We start from the raw sequence: 16960 nt of genomic DNA on the forward strand, positions 1-16960 counted from the left end.
CAAAATTCTCCAAGCCAGGCTTCAGCAATACGTGAACCGTGAACTCCCAGATGTTCAAGCAGGTTTTAGAAAAGGCAGAGGCACCAGAGATCAAATTGTCAACATCCGCTGGATCATGGAGAAAGCAAGAGAGTTCCAGAAAAACATCTATTTCTGCTTCATTGACTATGCCAAAGCCTTTGACTGTGTGGATCACAATAAACTGTGGAAAATTCTGAAAGAGATGGGAATACCAGAACAACTGACCTGCCTCTTGAGAAACCTGTATGCAGGTCAGGAAGCAACAGTTAGAACTGGACATGGAACAACAGACTGGTTCCACTGGATACTTACTAACTGCTATTCCTCACTGGCCCCACTTACCGTAATGTGTCACTTGTGATTGGTATGCTGATTAAATCCAGTAAAGATGTTCCTCCACCTAGCTCCCAAAAGTGAGCAATATCTTTTGGCTGAAAAAAACAGGTTTTTTAAAAATATTAATATTCTGTGATGTTTTTACCTTTTAAATAGTTCTTATAGTTCATTAGCACCAGCCAGTAATAATTATGGATACAAGATATTATAGTCCTCAAGACCCTTTGTGGCAGTCAAAATTTTCTCCTTTATCGATCCCATCCCTCAAAATGTACTAAAACATCTATTCCAAAGAACAAAGATGAAACATTAAGAGTATACACGGGTACTAAATGCCCTGATTCTATCCTAATTTAATAGAAGACATTAAACAGCACCCCAACTCTGCAAATCTCACAAGCAGTGTTTGCTAACACTCACATTAGAAATAAAATTAACAAATTGAACACATTTGGAATTATCTTTTTGAAAACAGTTATAATTTTAGGTAGAAATAAACCTGAATGGGAAAACATCCTAATTGAGGGAGAAGACAGAAGCTCACACTATAAATCAGACATAAAGACAAGACAAGAGGAAACAGGGAGAACAGACAGCAGTCCGGCCTGCAGATCAGGATTGACTGGGCAGAAGTATAAGCAGCTGGTCTGGGCCTGACACCCCTGGGGACAGTGAGACTGGCACTGGCAATACAAGCGGTAGGTAGGGTGACGAGGATTTTCTACAGCTGCTTCCCTTTTCAGAGAACTTAAATTATAGGGAGACTAAAAGGGCTGCGCAGCCAAGTAGCTTGGAAAAAAGACCATCTATTCCATGGCAACTGTTCTAGACTGCTGGCTAGCTGATGGCATTTCTCCTTCCGGCCAGATACTGAGAGCCTTCAAGATATGATTGTGTGAGGAGCTGATAAAGTTCTTTACATTTAGAACTCTTAGGAGACCTTCAATCTGAGAAAGATATCAATTTTCTAGAATGAATACAGAAAAGCCCAACTCAATAGTGTAAAGTTTAGCAGAAACAAACAGGTGAAAAAGAAATCACATGAGTTTTTATGTGCCCAATACCATGAACTTGGAAGAGGCAGAAGGTCATTACAGTAGTTTTAGATAAATATATTTTGCTTTTTGACAGGTTATTATCTCAACCATTGAAACTGTTTTGCAATTGTATTTGAATCTCTAATGTTTGTGGGGAGAAATAAGTTTTCAATGGAAAATTTCTCTTGATTCACAACTGGATGAAGAAAAGCTTTTAGAGCTTTTCTCAAAAGTTAAACTTATGAAAGTTGACTCAGAGTCTCCCACAACAAGGATAAGCCTATTTCTAGGCTTATCACTCATGCAAAAATTTATGTGATTCACAAAAATAAAGTTCTCCCACATCTCAATATACTGTTTTTTCTTTTCAATTTCATAGTTTTAATAACCAAGTTGCACTGGTGAATCCAGGAAGCAGCAACAGTCAATTTTACCTCTCTATACACTGTCTAATGATCAAACACTTGGACTGGATCAATCTATAAAAATTTTCCTGTGTTATGGGAGTTATGGGAAATATGGGACCTTCTTTATTCTAGATTGTTCTCCACACACCTAACTTTATTTAAGAAATGACCTCTTCCTTATGGGAACACCAAAAGAGAATTCCACTCAGAAGTTTTTATTCTCCTAACATACACTATAAGTTCTCCCTCTATCCTGAACAATTTCTAACTCTCCTCTACAGATAAACTAACACAAGTGAAAATACAATTATGGCCAGTTAGGGCCTGTGGTCTCAAATAGGATTACCAACTTTAAGATATATTTGTGAAAATGCTAATAATTTGGATTTTAAGTAGTATATTTAAATATCCAACAAGTCAAATGTATATTTTTAGCAGATTTTTTTGGGAAACAAGATAACTCACAATGTTATTTTCATTTGAAAGAAGAAAATATGCCCAAAGCCTGTACACTGAAGTTACAGAGTAATCCTATTCAAGCATCTTAAGACATAACAAATGAGAAGGCCAAAAATATTTTCAGTTTGGGTGGCTACCTCTGTGCTGAGTTGCATTTGACTTTAAAAGTATTACATAGCTATGAAGTGTACTCCTGGATATGTTTATTGATTGTGGAAAAAATGGAAAATGTAAAGCAATGTCAGCATCCTTACTTCTCCAAACACGTGTAGAGCAACATCACCAAAAAGACACTCACTATGTTATGTCCTTTTGCTCTTCTTCCATACGTATATTCCAAAGCTAAGGTTGGTTTCGGTGGCTCATCCCTGTACAGTGAAGACAAGTATCATTACCATCATTTTCTTAAGTTATCATCTTACCTTATTTTTGCTTCTTAAAAACTTTATTAGCAGATAAGTTACGCTGTGTATAACACATTGAGATAAAAATGATTAAGAATATATACAAAAATTAAATAAGCCTTCAATAAAACATCTTAACAGACTTTAGTAGCAACTGCAGAGGTGAGTAATGGCACCTGCATATAGTGGCAGCACCTAGTGACACCATTCAGGGAACAGAGAAGGAGCTGGCAGTGTTGGTGGCTGTGTCAGGGCATAGGCTCTCTGCATCCAGGCCACGTGGGAAGCAAAGACAATAGGTTTATGCTCAGCCTCGATGTGGGGAGCTGGGAACCTAATGACTATCAACTGAATGGAGACATCAATAAAATATTTTTTATACAGTTCTCAACTGAAATCATAGCTCAAACCTGGGCATCATTTAGCTAATGAGAGCTGCAAACCAACAAGACTTTCCTTACCAAAACTTCCTGAAACATGTACCTTAACCTGCTGGCATGCTTCCACGGTAAAGAAGGCTGCTGCTGCTGCTGCTGCTACGTCACTTCAGTTGTGTCTGACTCTGTGTGACCCCATAGATAGAAGCCCACCAGGTTCCCCCGTCCCTGGGATTCTCCAGACAAGAACACTGGAGTGGGTTGCCATTTCCTTCTCCAATGTGTGAAAGTGAAAAGTGAAAGTGAAGTCACTCAGTTGTGTCTGACCCTTAGCGACCCCACGGACTGCAGCCCACCAGGCTCCTCCATCCATGGGGTTTTCTAGGCAAGAGTACTGAAGTGGCTTGCCATTGCCTTCTCCAAAAGAAGGCTAGGAAGTACATAAACAAATGGCAACATGTACAGTTTGATGACCAATAATGTGCTTCAAAAGCATACCCATGAGCAATTCAAAGATTATAATGTTCAAACAATCATGAACTAGATAAAATTAAAAAGTTTAAATAGCAGAGTAGCATAGCCAAAACAAGTCAGTACTATCTATTACAGATTGAGTAATTATGTTAATTTCTTCCCCCAAATAAGGAAATCCATTATTAATCCTATATAAATTTTTTCTGCTTATTGTTGGTTTCATCTTTAAAGGAAGATTGTAAAAGCCATAATATGGATTCACAAGAATTAGAATATTTTGTTTAGGTCTCAAAATGGAAATATGTCTTTTAGATTCTAACTTGCCTTACACAACAAGAATAAGCAAAAATGTATTCTAAAGTTTAATATAACACTTACCTGTCAAGACACCTTAGAATAATAGTAGTCTTTCCCTAGAAATTCAAAAAGAAAGAATATTGTGTTAATGTCATCCACATGTAAAATTTTATTATTGTTCATAATTGTGGCCCAAAATAGCTTTTAATCACTTGAATGATAAATTACCTGGAAACTAGAAACTTTCAGAATTGCTCCTAAGTTTGATAAGTGGAAAAAGTTAACTGTCAACTTTCCATCAGAGTGTAACTACACTGCTATTATTATAATTATAAAGTACCACAGATGACAAATACTAGAAAATCAAACCTCATTTTAGTGGTCAACTTGACAGCTGTCTTAAATTTTCTCTCTACTCGTTAATGCTAATTACTGGTTAAGCTGATGATTAGTGTCTTCTAAAATGTTTTAATTCCAATTTGTTGAAGTGGAAATAAAAAAGGATAACACACAAATATAGGACATGTTGAAGACATATTCCAAGTAAGCAATCCAGATACCAGGTTAGAATATTTTTTTTGGTTTGTCTAATTTCTAGAAGATGTGCTTTAAATTTCTTTTTAGGAGTCAAGAAATAGAGATTCTGGTCCCATCTCAGCCACTAATCATGAAACTTAACCTCACATCTGAGCCAGGGACTGGTTTAGTGGTTTAAGTCACTGTTTTTTTTTAAACAATGAAGCTTTACTTTTTTAAGACAATCTTTTACAGGAATATAAATAAAAGAGCAGCAGGGAAAGTTTACCAAAGGAGACCTTTAGGATTCAAAGAAAGCAGTTTAGAAAACTCTGGACTACTAAAACATGGATTATTTCACTATATATGTGTTTTTTAAAGCCAAGGAACCTACAATACTTACCCCATAAAAGATAAATCGTGACTCCAAATTACATCTGGGCTATGATTAAATTGAATGACTTTTTTGGTAGTAAGATATATAAATAAATAATTGGAATAGTACTAAAATACATAATTGAAAGATATTTATTGGTAGGTGTTATACCAAAGTGAAAGAATAGAAACAATCTAAATTTTCCAAATAGGGGACTGACTAAATTATGACCATCAATATAATGAATAACATGCAGATCACAGGAATAATGACTGAGCAACTTCACTTTCACTTTCACTTGCACGCATTGGAAAAGGAAATGGCAACCCACTCCAGTGTTCTTGCCTGGAGAATCCCAGGGACGGGGGAGCCTGGTGGGCTGCCGTCTGTGGGGTCGCAGAGTCGGACACGACTGAAGTGACTTAGCAGCAGCAGCAGCAGCAGACATATCGACCTATATCAAATCCCTTACAATTACACAGTGGAAGTGAGAAATAGATTTAAGGGACTAGATCTGACAGAGTGCCTGATGAACTACGGATGGAAGTTTGTGACACTGTACAGGAGACAGAGATCAAGACCATCCCCAAGAAAAAGAAATGCAAAAAAGCAAAATGGCTGTATGAGGAGGCCTTACAAATAGCTGTGAAAAGAAGAGAAGCAAAAAGCAAAGGAGGAAAGGAAAGATATACCCATCTGAATGCAGAGTTCCAAAGAATAGCACGGAGAGATAAGAAAGCCTTACTCAGTGATCAGTGCAAAGAAACAGAGGAAAACAATAGAATGGGAAAGACTAGAGATCTTTTCAAGAAAATTAGAAATACCAAGGGAGCATTTCATACAAAGATGGGCTCACTAAAGGACAGAAATGGTATGGACATAACAGAAGCAGCAGATATTAAGAAGAGGTAGCAAGAATACACAGAAGAACTATACAAAAAAAATCTTCATGACCCAGATAACCACAATGTTGTGATCACTCACCTAGAGCCAGGCATCCTGGAATACGAGGTCAAATGGGTCTTAGGAAGCATCACTACGAACAAAGCTAGTGGAGGTGATGGAATTCCAGTGGAGCTATTTCAAATACTAAAAGATGATGCTGTGAAAGTGATGCACTCAGTATGCCAGCAAATTTGGAAAACTCAGCAGTGGCCTCAGGACTGGAAAAGGTCAGTTTTCATTCCAATGCCAAAGAAAGGCAATGCCAAAGAATGCTCAAACTACTGCACAACTGCACTCATCTCACACGCTAGCAAAGTCATGCTCAAAATTCTCCAAGCCAGGCTTCAGCAATATGTGAACCGTGAACTTCCAGATGTTTAAGTTGGTTTTAGAAAAGGCAGAGGAACCAGAGATCAAATTGCTAACATCCGTTGGGTCATCGAAAAAGCAAGGGAATTCCAGAAAAACACCTATTTCTGCTTTATTGACTATACCAAAGCCTTTGACTGTGTGGATCACAATAAACTGTGGAAAATTCGAAAAGAGATGGGAATACCAGACCATCTGACCTGCCTCTCGAGAAATCTGTATGCAGGTCAGGAAGCAACAGTTACACCTGGACATGGAACAACAGACTAGTTTCAAATTGGGAAAGGAGTATGTCAAGGATGTATATTGTCACCCTGCTTATTTAACTTATATGCAGAGTACATCATGAGAAACACTGGGCTGGAAGAAGCATAAGCTGGAATCAAGATTGCCAGGAGAAATATCAATAACCTGAGATATGCAGATGATACCGCCCTTATGGCAGAAAGTGAAGAACTATAGAGTCTCTTGATGAAAGTGAAAAAGGAGAGTGAAAAAGTTGGCTTAAAGCTCAACATTTAGAAAACTAAGATCATGGCATCTGGTCCCATCACTTCATGGCAAATAGATGGGAAACAGTGGAAACAGTGGCTGACTATTTTTTGGGGGGCTCCAAAATCACTGCAGATGGTGACTGCAGCATGAAATTAAAAGACACGTGCTCCTTGGATGAAAAGTTATGACCATCCTAGATAGCATATTAAAAAGCAAAGACATTACTTTGTCAACTGTCTTGTCAAGGCTATGGTTTTTCCAGTAGTCATGTATGGATGTGAGAGTTGGACTATAAAGAAAGTTGAGTGCCAAAGAATTGATGCTTTTGAACTGTGGTGTTGGAGAAGACTCTTGAGAGTCCCTTGGACTGCAAGGAGATCAAACCAGTCCATCCTAAAGGAAATCAGTTCTGACAGTTCATTGGAGCGACTGATGTTGAAGCTGAAACTCCAATACTTTGGCCACCTGATGCGAAGAACTGACTCATTTGAAAAGATCCTGATGTTGGCAAAGATTGAAGGCAGGAGGAGAAGGGAACAAAAGAGGATGAGATGGTCGGATGGCATCACCAACTCAATGGAGATGAGTTTGAGTAAACTCCAGGAGTTGGTGATGGACAGGGAGGCCTGGCGTGCTGTGGTCCCTGAGGTCGCTAAGAGTGGGACACGACTGAGCGACTGAACTGAGACATATTGACAAGGTAAGACATGCATAATAGATTACCATGACCCTATTTTCAGTTAAAAGTCATCTCTTCCTTGAGATGTATATACACAACCAGATAAACAAGCAGAAATCCAGAGAGACATCACATATTAATAGTGAATGTTTCCAGGTGATAACTTTATAGGTAATTTATTTTCTAAAGAAAATCAGGATTTTCTAAATATCCTACACTTTACATGTATCACATGTAGTGTGTTTTTAACTTTAAAATAGAGGACCTTGACACCTAAAAATAAATGTACTCAATGTGCAAGAAAGTATACAGAATTACTGTATTTTAGAATTGGTAGGAATCTTAGATAATATCTAGCCAATTTTCTCAAATTCTCATGGTTCCACAGCAGTGATTTAAATTATTTTTATTATAATTTCATATAAAAGTATAGGACTACCTGGTGGAATTTCAAATAAAAATAAACTCAACTCTGGGCACTGAAATCAGCTTTTAGATTATCATTAAACTAACAATCGAAATTTTAAAAATTCACTAGTAAACTGTTGCCCTTTGAGAAGGCATCCACAGACTCCTGGGTTTCCAAGTCCAAGAAGCACTGACATAGTACAAGTTCACTGAGCAACTATCAGAATGAATCCCACATTCCCTTCCATTATATCCATCACAACAGAAGTCCCGCCTCCCTCTGACTTGTCATCCTTGCAACTCTAATTCCATAATCCTCTATATCCCTTCATCTGGCATTATAATCTCCTCCCTTCTAAAATCCAGCTGCCCTGAATCCTCAACTTCTTCAGGACTTTCTATTTGTTGGCCTGCACTAACACATGCCTGTCTCTTGAACACTTCCTCTGCGGTCCTATTAAAGAAGGCGATTTCTTCTTCATCACCCCCACATACTTCAGGGCCCTCCCTGCTCTCCAGTGCCACCTACAGGCAATTACTCTCCTCTTGCAGGAATCTTAAGAGGCCTGTATCGCCTACCCTCTCGGTTGTCATCTCTTCCGGCTCACTCTACCTTCCCCTCTCAGCTACTGTCATTAGTCTTGCTCACTTCACCCCTACATGGGCATGGGCAACCCACCTATGACCCCGACCTCAAGCTGCCCTTTGCCTCAAGAGACTTTCCTTCATCCACTTCTGCCACATGTCACTTTCGTGGTTCTATCTTGAACCATTTCACTACCGGAAACTGTACCACTTCCAAAATCACATGCACAAACAACACATTCTCTAAGCACTTTTTCCAGAACTTTACTTTACTTTTTCCAGCTTTACTGAGAGGCCTCTAAAGTCCATGTGTCCTTCTGGGACACAGGCCAGACACAGAAGGGTGCTCTGGCTACCTGGGCACTGACACTGCCTAGTAAAGATGTAGCCTCATTGACACAGAAGTTAGTTCCTGACTAACTTCTGTTAACATGCCTTTAACATGCCCTTAGGAAGAAGAAGCACAACCTGGAATCAAGATTGCCAGGAGAAATATCAATAACCTCAGATATGCAGATGACACCACCTTTATGGCAGAAAGTGAAGAGGAACTCAAAAGCCTCTTGATGAAAGTGAAAGAGGAGAGTGAAAAGGTTGGCTTGAAGCTCAACATTCAGAAAACAAAGATAATGGCATCTGGTCCCATCACTTCATGGGAAATAGATGGGGAAACAGTGGAAACAGTGGCTGACTTTATTTTTTGGGGCTCCAAAAGCACTGCAGCCATGAAATTAAAAGACGCTTACTCCTTGGAAGGCAAGTTATGACCAACCTAGATAGCATATTAAAAAGCAGAGATATTACTTTGCCAACCAAGGTCCGTCTAGTCAAGGCTATGGTTTTTCCAGTGGTCATGTATGGATGTGAGAGTTGGACTGTGAAGAAAGCTGTTGCTTTTGAACTGTGGTGCTGGAGAAGACTCTTGAGAGTCCCTTGGACTGCAGGGAGATCCAACCAGTCCATTCTAAAGGAGATCAATCCCGGGTGTTCATTGGAAGGACTGATGCTAAAGCTGAAACTCCAATACTTTGGCCACCTCATGCGACGAGTTGACTCACTGGAAAAGACTCTGATGCTGGGAGGGATTGGGGGCGGGAGGAGACGGGGACAACAGAGAATGAGATGGCTGGATGGCATCACCGACTCGATGGACATGAGTTTGAGTGATGGACAGTTGGTGATGGACAGGGCAGTTGGTGATGGACAGGGAGGCCTGGCGTGCGGTGATTCATGGGGTCGCAAAGAGTCGGACATGACTGAGTGACTGAACTGAACTGAACTAGGTAGACACACAAAGCACAAAAATAAAATACTATCATATATACTATCTCTATTATATATATATATAAGACTATATATATATATCATAAGATAGTCCCCAACTTAGGATAGTTCCATTTATGATTTTTTGACTTTATGAAAGTGTGAAATTGATATACACTCAGTAGAAACTGTACTTTTCCCGGGCTAGCGATATGTACTAATAACCTCTTCTTGTGATGGTGGGCAGCAGCAGTGAGCTGCAGCTCCCAGTCAGCCCCTCGATCATGAGGGGAAACAATCAGTACACTTACAACCATTTTGTTTTTCACTTTCAGTATGTTATTCAATGAATTGCACAAGATATTCAACACTTCATTATAAAATAGGCTGTGTGCTAGATAACTTGGCCCAACTATAGTGAAAGTGAAAGTGAAGTTGCTCAGTCGTGTCCGACCCTTAGCAACCCACGGACTGCAGCCTACCAGGCTCCTCCATCCATGGGATTTTCTAGGCAAGAGTACTGGAGTGGCTTGCCATTGCCTTTTCCGGCCCAACTATAGGCTGACGTAAATATTCTGAGCACGTTTAAGGTAGGCTAGGCTAACCTATCAGGAAGATTCCCTGGAGGAGGGCATGGCAACTCACTCCAGAATTCTTGCCTGGAGAATCCCATGGACAGAGTAGCCTTGTGGGCTACAGTCAATGGGGGTGCAAAAAGTTGGACATGACTGAAGTGACTTAGCACACAAGCATGTAGGCTAAGCTATGATGTTGGTTAGGTCAGATGTGTTAAATGCATTTTTTGACTGACAATATTTATGGGGATGTAACCCCACTGTAATGCAAGGAAGGTCTATAATAGGATGATATTCACCCTAGGGTGATATTCACCCCAAATAGGATGAATATCAGCATCTTGGATCTGCAAGTCTTGACCTTTTTTAGACAGTGTCACCAGGAGTTGTGTGTCTCTGGCCAGAATTTTGTAATCCAAGCAAAGCTGCATGAAGATACACTACATCTGTTCCTGCTCTGTATGGCTACTTCCAAACCCTTTTTGCATCCCTGGCTAAACAACAGAAACTTACAGTGAGTGGGACAGGGTCTCTTGCTACTAAAGTGTTCTGATGGACACGCTGTCCTTTTCCCCCTTATTTTTCACAACAATAAATAACCCTTTGAAACCCTGTGACAAACATCATTGCGTGTTTTAGTCGCTCAGTCATGTATGACTCTTTGCGACCCCATAGAATGTAGCCTCCGAGGCTCCTCTCCATGGAATTCTCCAGGCAAGAATACTGGAGTGGGCTACTATTCCCTTCTCCAGGGCATCTTCCCGACCCAGACGTTGAACCCTGGTCTCCTGCACTGTAGGAAGATTCTTTACCATCTGAGCTACCACAATTCAATTATTCCTTAAATGAAATTCCTAAAAGTGAAGTAACTGAATTTAAAAAATGAATATTATTTAAAATAATGGCTTATTGACTTAGATGCTGACTTAGATATTTAAATGGATCCTGGCTTTTATACTCAATTGAGGTAGAAGACCTTAATATTGTCAAATTATGAAATAAAAATACAGTTAAAATATTTTAAATTATATTTACTACTATAATTTTTCCGAGATCAATGTAAGTACTAATTCACACTAAATATGGTATTATTGTTGTTCAGTTGCTAAGTCATGTCCAACCTTGTGACCCCACGGACTGCAGTATACCAGGCTTCCCTGTCCTTCACTATCTCTTGGAGTTTGCTCAAACTCATGTCCATTGAGTTGGTGATGCCATCCAACCATCTCACCCTCTGTTGCTCCCTTTTCCTCCTGGCCTCAGTCTTTCCCAGCATCAGGGTCTTTTCCCTGAGTTGGCTCTCCACATCACATGGCCAAAGTATTGGAGCTTCAGCATCAGTCCTTCCAATGAATATTCAGGGTTGATTTCCTTTAGGATTGACTGGTTGGATCTCCTTGCCATACAAAGGACTCTCAAGATCTTCCCCAGTACCACAATTTGAAAGCATCAGTTCTTTGGCGCTCAGCATTCTTTATGGTCCAACTCTCACATCTATACACAACTACTGGAAAAATCATAGCTTTGACTATATAGACCTTTGTAGGTAAAGTGACATCTTTGCTTTTTAATATGTTAAGTTTATCATAGCTTTCCTTCCAAGGAGCAAGTGTCTTTTAATTTCAATGACTGCTGTCACCATCTGTAGTGATTTTGGAGCCCAAGAAAATAAAATCTGTCACTGCTTCCACTTTTTCCCCACCTATTTGCCATGGATCAGATGCCATTATCTTAGTTTTCTGAATGTTGAAATGTGGTATTAGCTAAGTATAAATTTATCTCATTAACTTCAAGTTCAGTGGTTCCATGATCATGAATTTGCACAAAATGTCTAAATATTATTTTCAAAATGTAATTATCCTAATATTAGGTGATTAAAAACAATAATAACTTATTTTATATGTAAAATTCTTTCACTTGGGTATTTTCCAATCATGCCTCAGTGAGAACATTAATGTTATAGTCAACATTTTTCCTTACTAACTTCCCCTTATGGTACACAATACTTAAATTTCTCAAAAGATATAACGTGGTATTCTATGTGAAATTATCTCTCTGTTGATCTTAAGGGTTTGCTAAACCTGTGCACACATCAACCCATGGATTTTGGCTGACTTCTGCTAATCTGTGTGGAGATAACTGACATTACTAGAGTAAGAAATGACAAACAGATTTTATCTCAACTGCAAACACTTTCCTGGAATAATATGGATCAGATGTCATCTTCAGGATCAGCAGAAAAGGGGAACATAATTGATAAAATGTGTGAGAAGATGTGTGCCTACTATTTTCTATCCCTTAAAGAACCATGGAAAGGATCTGATAACCAGATCTTAGACAATGGAGAACTGGAAAAGCAAAAACATGGAGGTCTACACAGCTTCCTTTCCTCTCTTCTGCCACCTAGAGATTGAGGATAAGGGTGAGAAAATAAGCTCTGGGAAGTGAAAGACTAGTCAGTGATAAAGTTTTCTGAGCCACAGTCTAAGAATACTAGCATGATTAACCCTTTGAAAAAAATTTTTCTGCAACCTTTATTTTTTTTCCTTTTCCATTATGGTTATTATGGGACACTGAATACAGTTCCTGTGTGATACAGTAGGACCTTGTTGATCCATTCTGTATATAATAGTTTACACAGAATGACTATACCTTGATAAGAGAAGAAACATGTCAGGCGGATCAGAAGATCATGCATAAAAACTTGACAATCAAATGAGATGAGAGAAAACAAGAAAGAAAGGTCCAGATAAACTGAGATGTCATTAGGTATGACATTAAGAAAAAAATTTTAAGAGAATAATGGAAGAGGGTCCATGTAATTCACAGAACAAAGCAGCTGAGATAAGGCCTTAGAATAATACTTTACAGCCACAGATGCAAAACTGTGCAAGTAATAATAAGTGCAATATTATTACAGAAAAACAAAATGACCTCATATATATTACCAAAGCCTGTAGCATGAGTGAGCACAATGTATCACTGTAAAGAATAAAAAGAGGAGGAAAACCGCAGCACACTTTGTATATTTGTATGGTTCAGTTCAGTTCAGTCGCTCAGTCGTGTCCGACTCTCTGCGACCCCATGAATCACAGCACGCCAGGCCTCCCTGTCCATCACCAACTCCCGGAGTACACTCAAACTCATGTCCACAGAGTCGGTGATGCCATCCAGCCATCTCATTCTCCGTCGTCCCCTTCTCCTCCCGCCCCCAACCTTTCCCAGCATCAGAGTCTTTTCCAGTGAGTCAACTCGTCTCATGAGGTGGCCAAAGTATTGCAGTTTCAGCTTTAGCATCAGTCCCTCCAATGAACATCCAGGATTGATCTCCTTTAGAATGGACTGGTTGGATCTCCTTGCAGTATAAGGGACTCTCAAGAGTCTTTGTATGGTAACTGACAAATATGCAGGGGGTGGCAGCATAAACAAATGCATTTGGATGAAAAATAAATGAACACATGAAACTTGTGACAGTATACTGGAGATTGCAGCCTGACCATATGATATCTAATGGCACACATCACAAGAGGAATACAGATAAAGTATAACTGTGTTCAGTTCAGTTCAGTTCAGTCGCTCAGTCATGTCCGACTCTTTGCAACCCCATGAATCACAGCACGCCAGGCCTCCCTGTCCACCACCAACTCCCGGAGTTCACTCAAACTCATGTCCATCAAGTCAGTGATAAGGGATATCAACTATTCAAGATAGTTTGAATTGAGTTTTCAGTCACTCCTAAAAGAGGTAATAACAGACTCACACAGAAACTAGGGTTGCTGCTGCTACTGCTGCTAAGTCACTTCAGTCGTGTCCGACTTTGTGTGACCCCATAGACGGCAGCCCACCAGGCTTCCCCGTCCCTGGGATTCTCCAGGCAAGAACACTGGAGTGGGCTGCCATTTCCTTCTCCAATGTGTGAAAGTGAAAAGTGAAAGTGAAGTCACTTGGTCATGTCTGACTCGTAGCGACCCCATGGACTGCAGCCTACCAGGCTCCTCCATCCATGGGATTTTCTAGGCAAGAGTACTGGAGTGGCTTGCCATTGCCTTCTCCAGAAACTAGGGTTAGAGAGAGGTTAAGTAACTCATTCCAACCTAGAATTCTATACCTAGATAAACTTTCAATCCAGAGTGAGGGTGAAATAAAGATATTTTAGATGTGCAAGGTCTCAAAAAATTACTTCTCATGTATACTTTCCCAGTAAAACTACAAAAGAATGTACTCCACAAAGACATACTTGAGTAAACCAAGAAAAAATAAGACACAGGATCCAGGAAACCGGAGCTCCAATACAAAGATGCAAAGGGAATCCCCAAGATGTTAGGGAGGGACAGTAGCCATGCAGCTACTTGTGAAAGAGATACTTAAGTTAACCTTAAATACTGATTTAGCTCAAAATGATAACCACCACGTTACTGGAAGTGCAAGTGTGAGAGAGATGTGGAAGTATATAGTCTTCTATCAGAGATTCAACAGGTAATGTCTAACATTGTGTTTATGGAAATAGCCCATAAGCACATTATTCAGAGGTAAAGAAGTACAATTACAGAAGAAACAGTAAAAGATATGAAAATGGTGGCTCTGAGGAGAGATTCCAAACTGTGTACAGAGGCTTGTTATTTTGCCTTACACACCTCTGGATAATCTTTTGGATAATCTTTAAAAAAAGAATGTTAAGTGTATTTTATTTTTCTGCCACGCCAAGTGCAGAAGTATGATTGTTTCCTTTCTCAAATAACTTTTCCCCAAAGTTTAAAACTTCTTTACTTTTTATTTGCTTAGTCTTTATATGTACTTTTTTTTTTTTTTTTGGCCATAGCCATGTGGCCTGCAGGATGCCAATTTCCAGACCAGGGATTAACTCATCTTGTTGGCAGTGAAAGCAGAAAGTCACAACCACTGGACTGCCAGGGAATTTCCTGTAGCTTTTATGTGCATTAGTTATCTATTGCTACATAGTAAATTACTCCCAAACTTATCAAGTTTTAAAACAACAGCCATTATTTCACCTAGTTTCTCAGAGTCTGGAATCTGAGAGTACCTTAGTTGGATGGTTCTGGCTTAAGAATTTTCACAAAGTTGTAGTCAAGATGTCATTTGGGATGAAAGTAATCTCTTGGCTCAACTGAACTGGAGAATCATTTTCCAAGCTCCTTAACATGGTTGCTGGCAAGAGGCAATCAGTTCCTTGCTGGCTCTTGGCCACAGGCTTTAGCTCTTTGCCATGTGGACCTGCATACAACATGGCAGCTTGCTTCCTCCAAAGTGAAAGATCAAAAGTGAGAGGTTACCTAAGACAAGCTGCCTTGTGAAAGAGCGCATCCCCATTGTTGGAAATATTCAAACCTAGGCTATACAACCACTATCTGCAATGGCTCTCAACCTTTTGATGAGGTACTAGAACCCTGGGGAAATCTAATTTCCCATTAAAAAACACCAGTGCACACACACAATTCTGCATATATTTCTACGGAGCTCATGGACCCCAAAAGGTAATTCCATGGATCCCAGGGTAAGAATTCCTATTGCAGAAGACTAGACTATCTCCAGGGTTCTTTCCATTTCTGTGACACTAGTTTAAGATAAGTGAAAGTAAATGTATTATACTCCATAAGGTTCATGTTTTTTATATATGCTTGTTTTAGCTATACAAGTTATCTATAAATATGACCATTAGAATAGTATTTATGGTGCTTTTGTAAAAACTGGGAAAAGATGACTCCTCTGGGCTGTCTAGTCAGAAACAAGTACCCCTTCCTTTGGGTTCCTGTGGCCCAGGTCAGGATATACCACTTGACAAGAAGAGGCAGGTTGGGTGTGTTAGTTCCCACCCTTCCATGAGCAGGGCCCAACCAGATTTAAAGTAACCAGCAGGCTGGAGCTTGGTCATCTGGTTAAAAAGTTGAAATATCTAAATTTGTACCAAAGTATTAAAATAAACGTTACCATTGGCTATTAAATCATCACAATGCTTGCGGTGAAAAAAGTACGAAAAAATGCATTACCCCATTTTTACTGCCAATGAAGAAAACAGACTTTTCTCCAATTTCAACTCCATCACCTTCACTTCCACTACTTCTCCGTTTTTCCACTTCAGCTTTTGCAATTTCCCAGAGAGTTTCACTATATGAGAGAAAGATAACCAAAATTCAGAAAAACAAAAAGAATCCTTACAAAAATTTCTCTCCGGCCCAGAGAAATTTCATTTCAATCAGATTTATAAAACAAACCAATATCATTTGTGGGAGAGGTAAAACTTTGGAGGCTTAGTCATTTTCTGTGTACTAGATGGAAGAAGAAAATGATAAACAGAGCCTTTATTGCCAGGATCTGAAGTTGTCTTATTTTGGGACTCCTGGCCAGGGCTGAAAGCTGTTATGTGTTAGCTTCTCAGACACACATGAAGGTACAGTGCCTTTTGGAAACATATAACTGGAAAACCACCAACATTGAGGAAAAGGGGGAAACATGTAAAACCAGCTTACCACATAACCTTTACTACCTGAAATTGTTTTTTTTAATTATACATTTTTTGGCTCAAGATTCCTTTTTTAAAATATAAAGAAGGGAGAAAATCACCTAAAATTCCTTTTGAAAATCATCCTTTCATTCACCTCTCTACACAGATAACATTTTTTTTTTTACGTAAAGCCTAAATAAATTATGGAGCACGGAACTAAAAAATATGAGTAAGATTTCATGTTTTATCTGCCTGAATCTACTACTTGCTGCATAAAGTATGCCAACTTGAGTAAATTACCTAACCTCTCTGGATCCTTCATTCAACAAATATTTATTGAGCACCTAATATACTCACATTTCTGTGCTAATCCCCAGGCTCACTTTTGTTTCTTCTCCTCCTCTAACTACTGACTAAAATACAACACCAACTTCATAGGATTGCCATGATTGTAAAATGTGATAATTCATTTAGGTT

At 39.3% G+C, this 16960-nt stretch overlaps 1 protein-coding gene across 1 annotated transcript in view; it reads right to left on the bottom strand.

Annotated features, from left to right (window-relative positions):
* Positions 1-16960, bottom strand: part of DYNC2LI1 (dynein cytoplasmic 2 light intermediate chain 1) — a 40498-nt gene that overhangs the window by 22437 nt on the left and 1101 nt on the right. Inside the window, exons 2-5 of the mRNA XM_055400505.2 lie at positions 16029-16146; positions 3894-3928; positions 2559-2628; positions 364-452 (exon numbers count right to left, since the gene is read on the bottom strand). Coding sequence (XP_055256480.2) covers positions 364-452; positions 2559-2628; positions 3894-3928; positions 16029-16146 — 312 coding nt within the window. The remainder of the gene's footprint in view (positions 1-363; positions 453-2558; positions 2629-3893; positions 3929-16028; positions 16147-16960) is intronic.

Source organism: Moschus berezovskii, chromosome 11 (assembly GCF_049115385.1).
Source record: "Moschus berezovskii isolate FMDL1 chromosome 11, NW_MosBer_1.0, whole genome shotgun sequence".
Classification (NCBI taxonomy): domain Eukaryota; kingdom Metazoa; phylum Chordata; class Mammalia; order Artiodactyla; family Moschidae; genus Moschus; species Moschus berezovskii.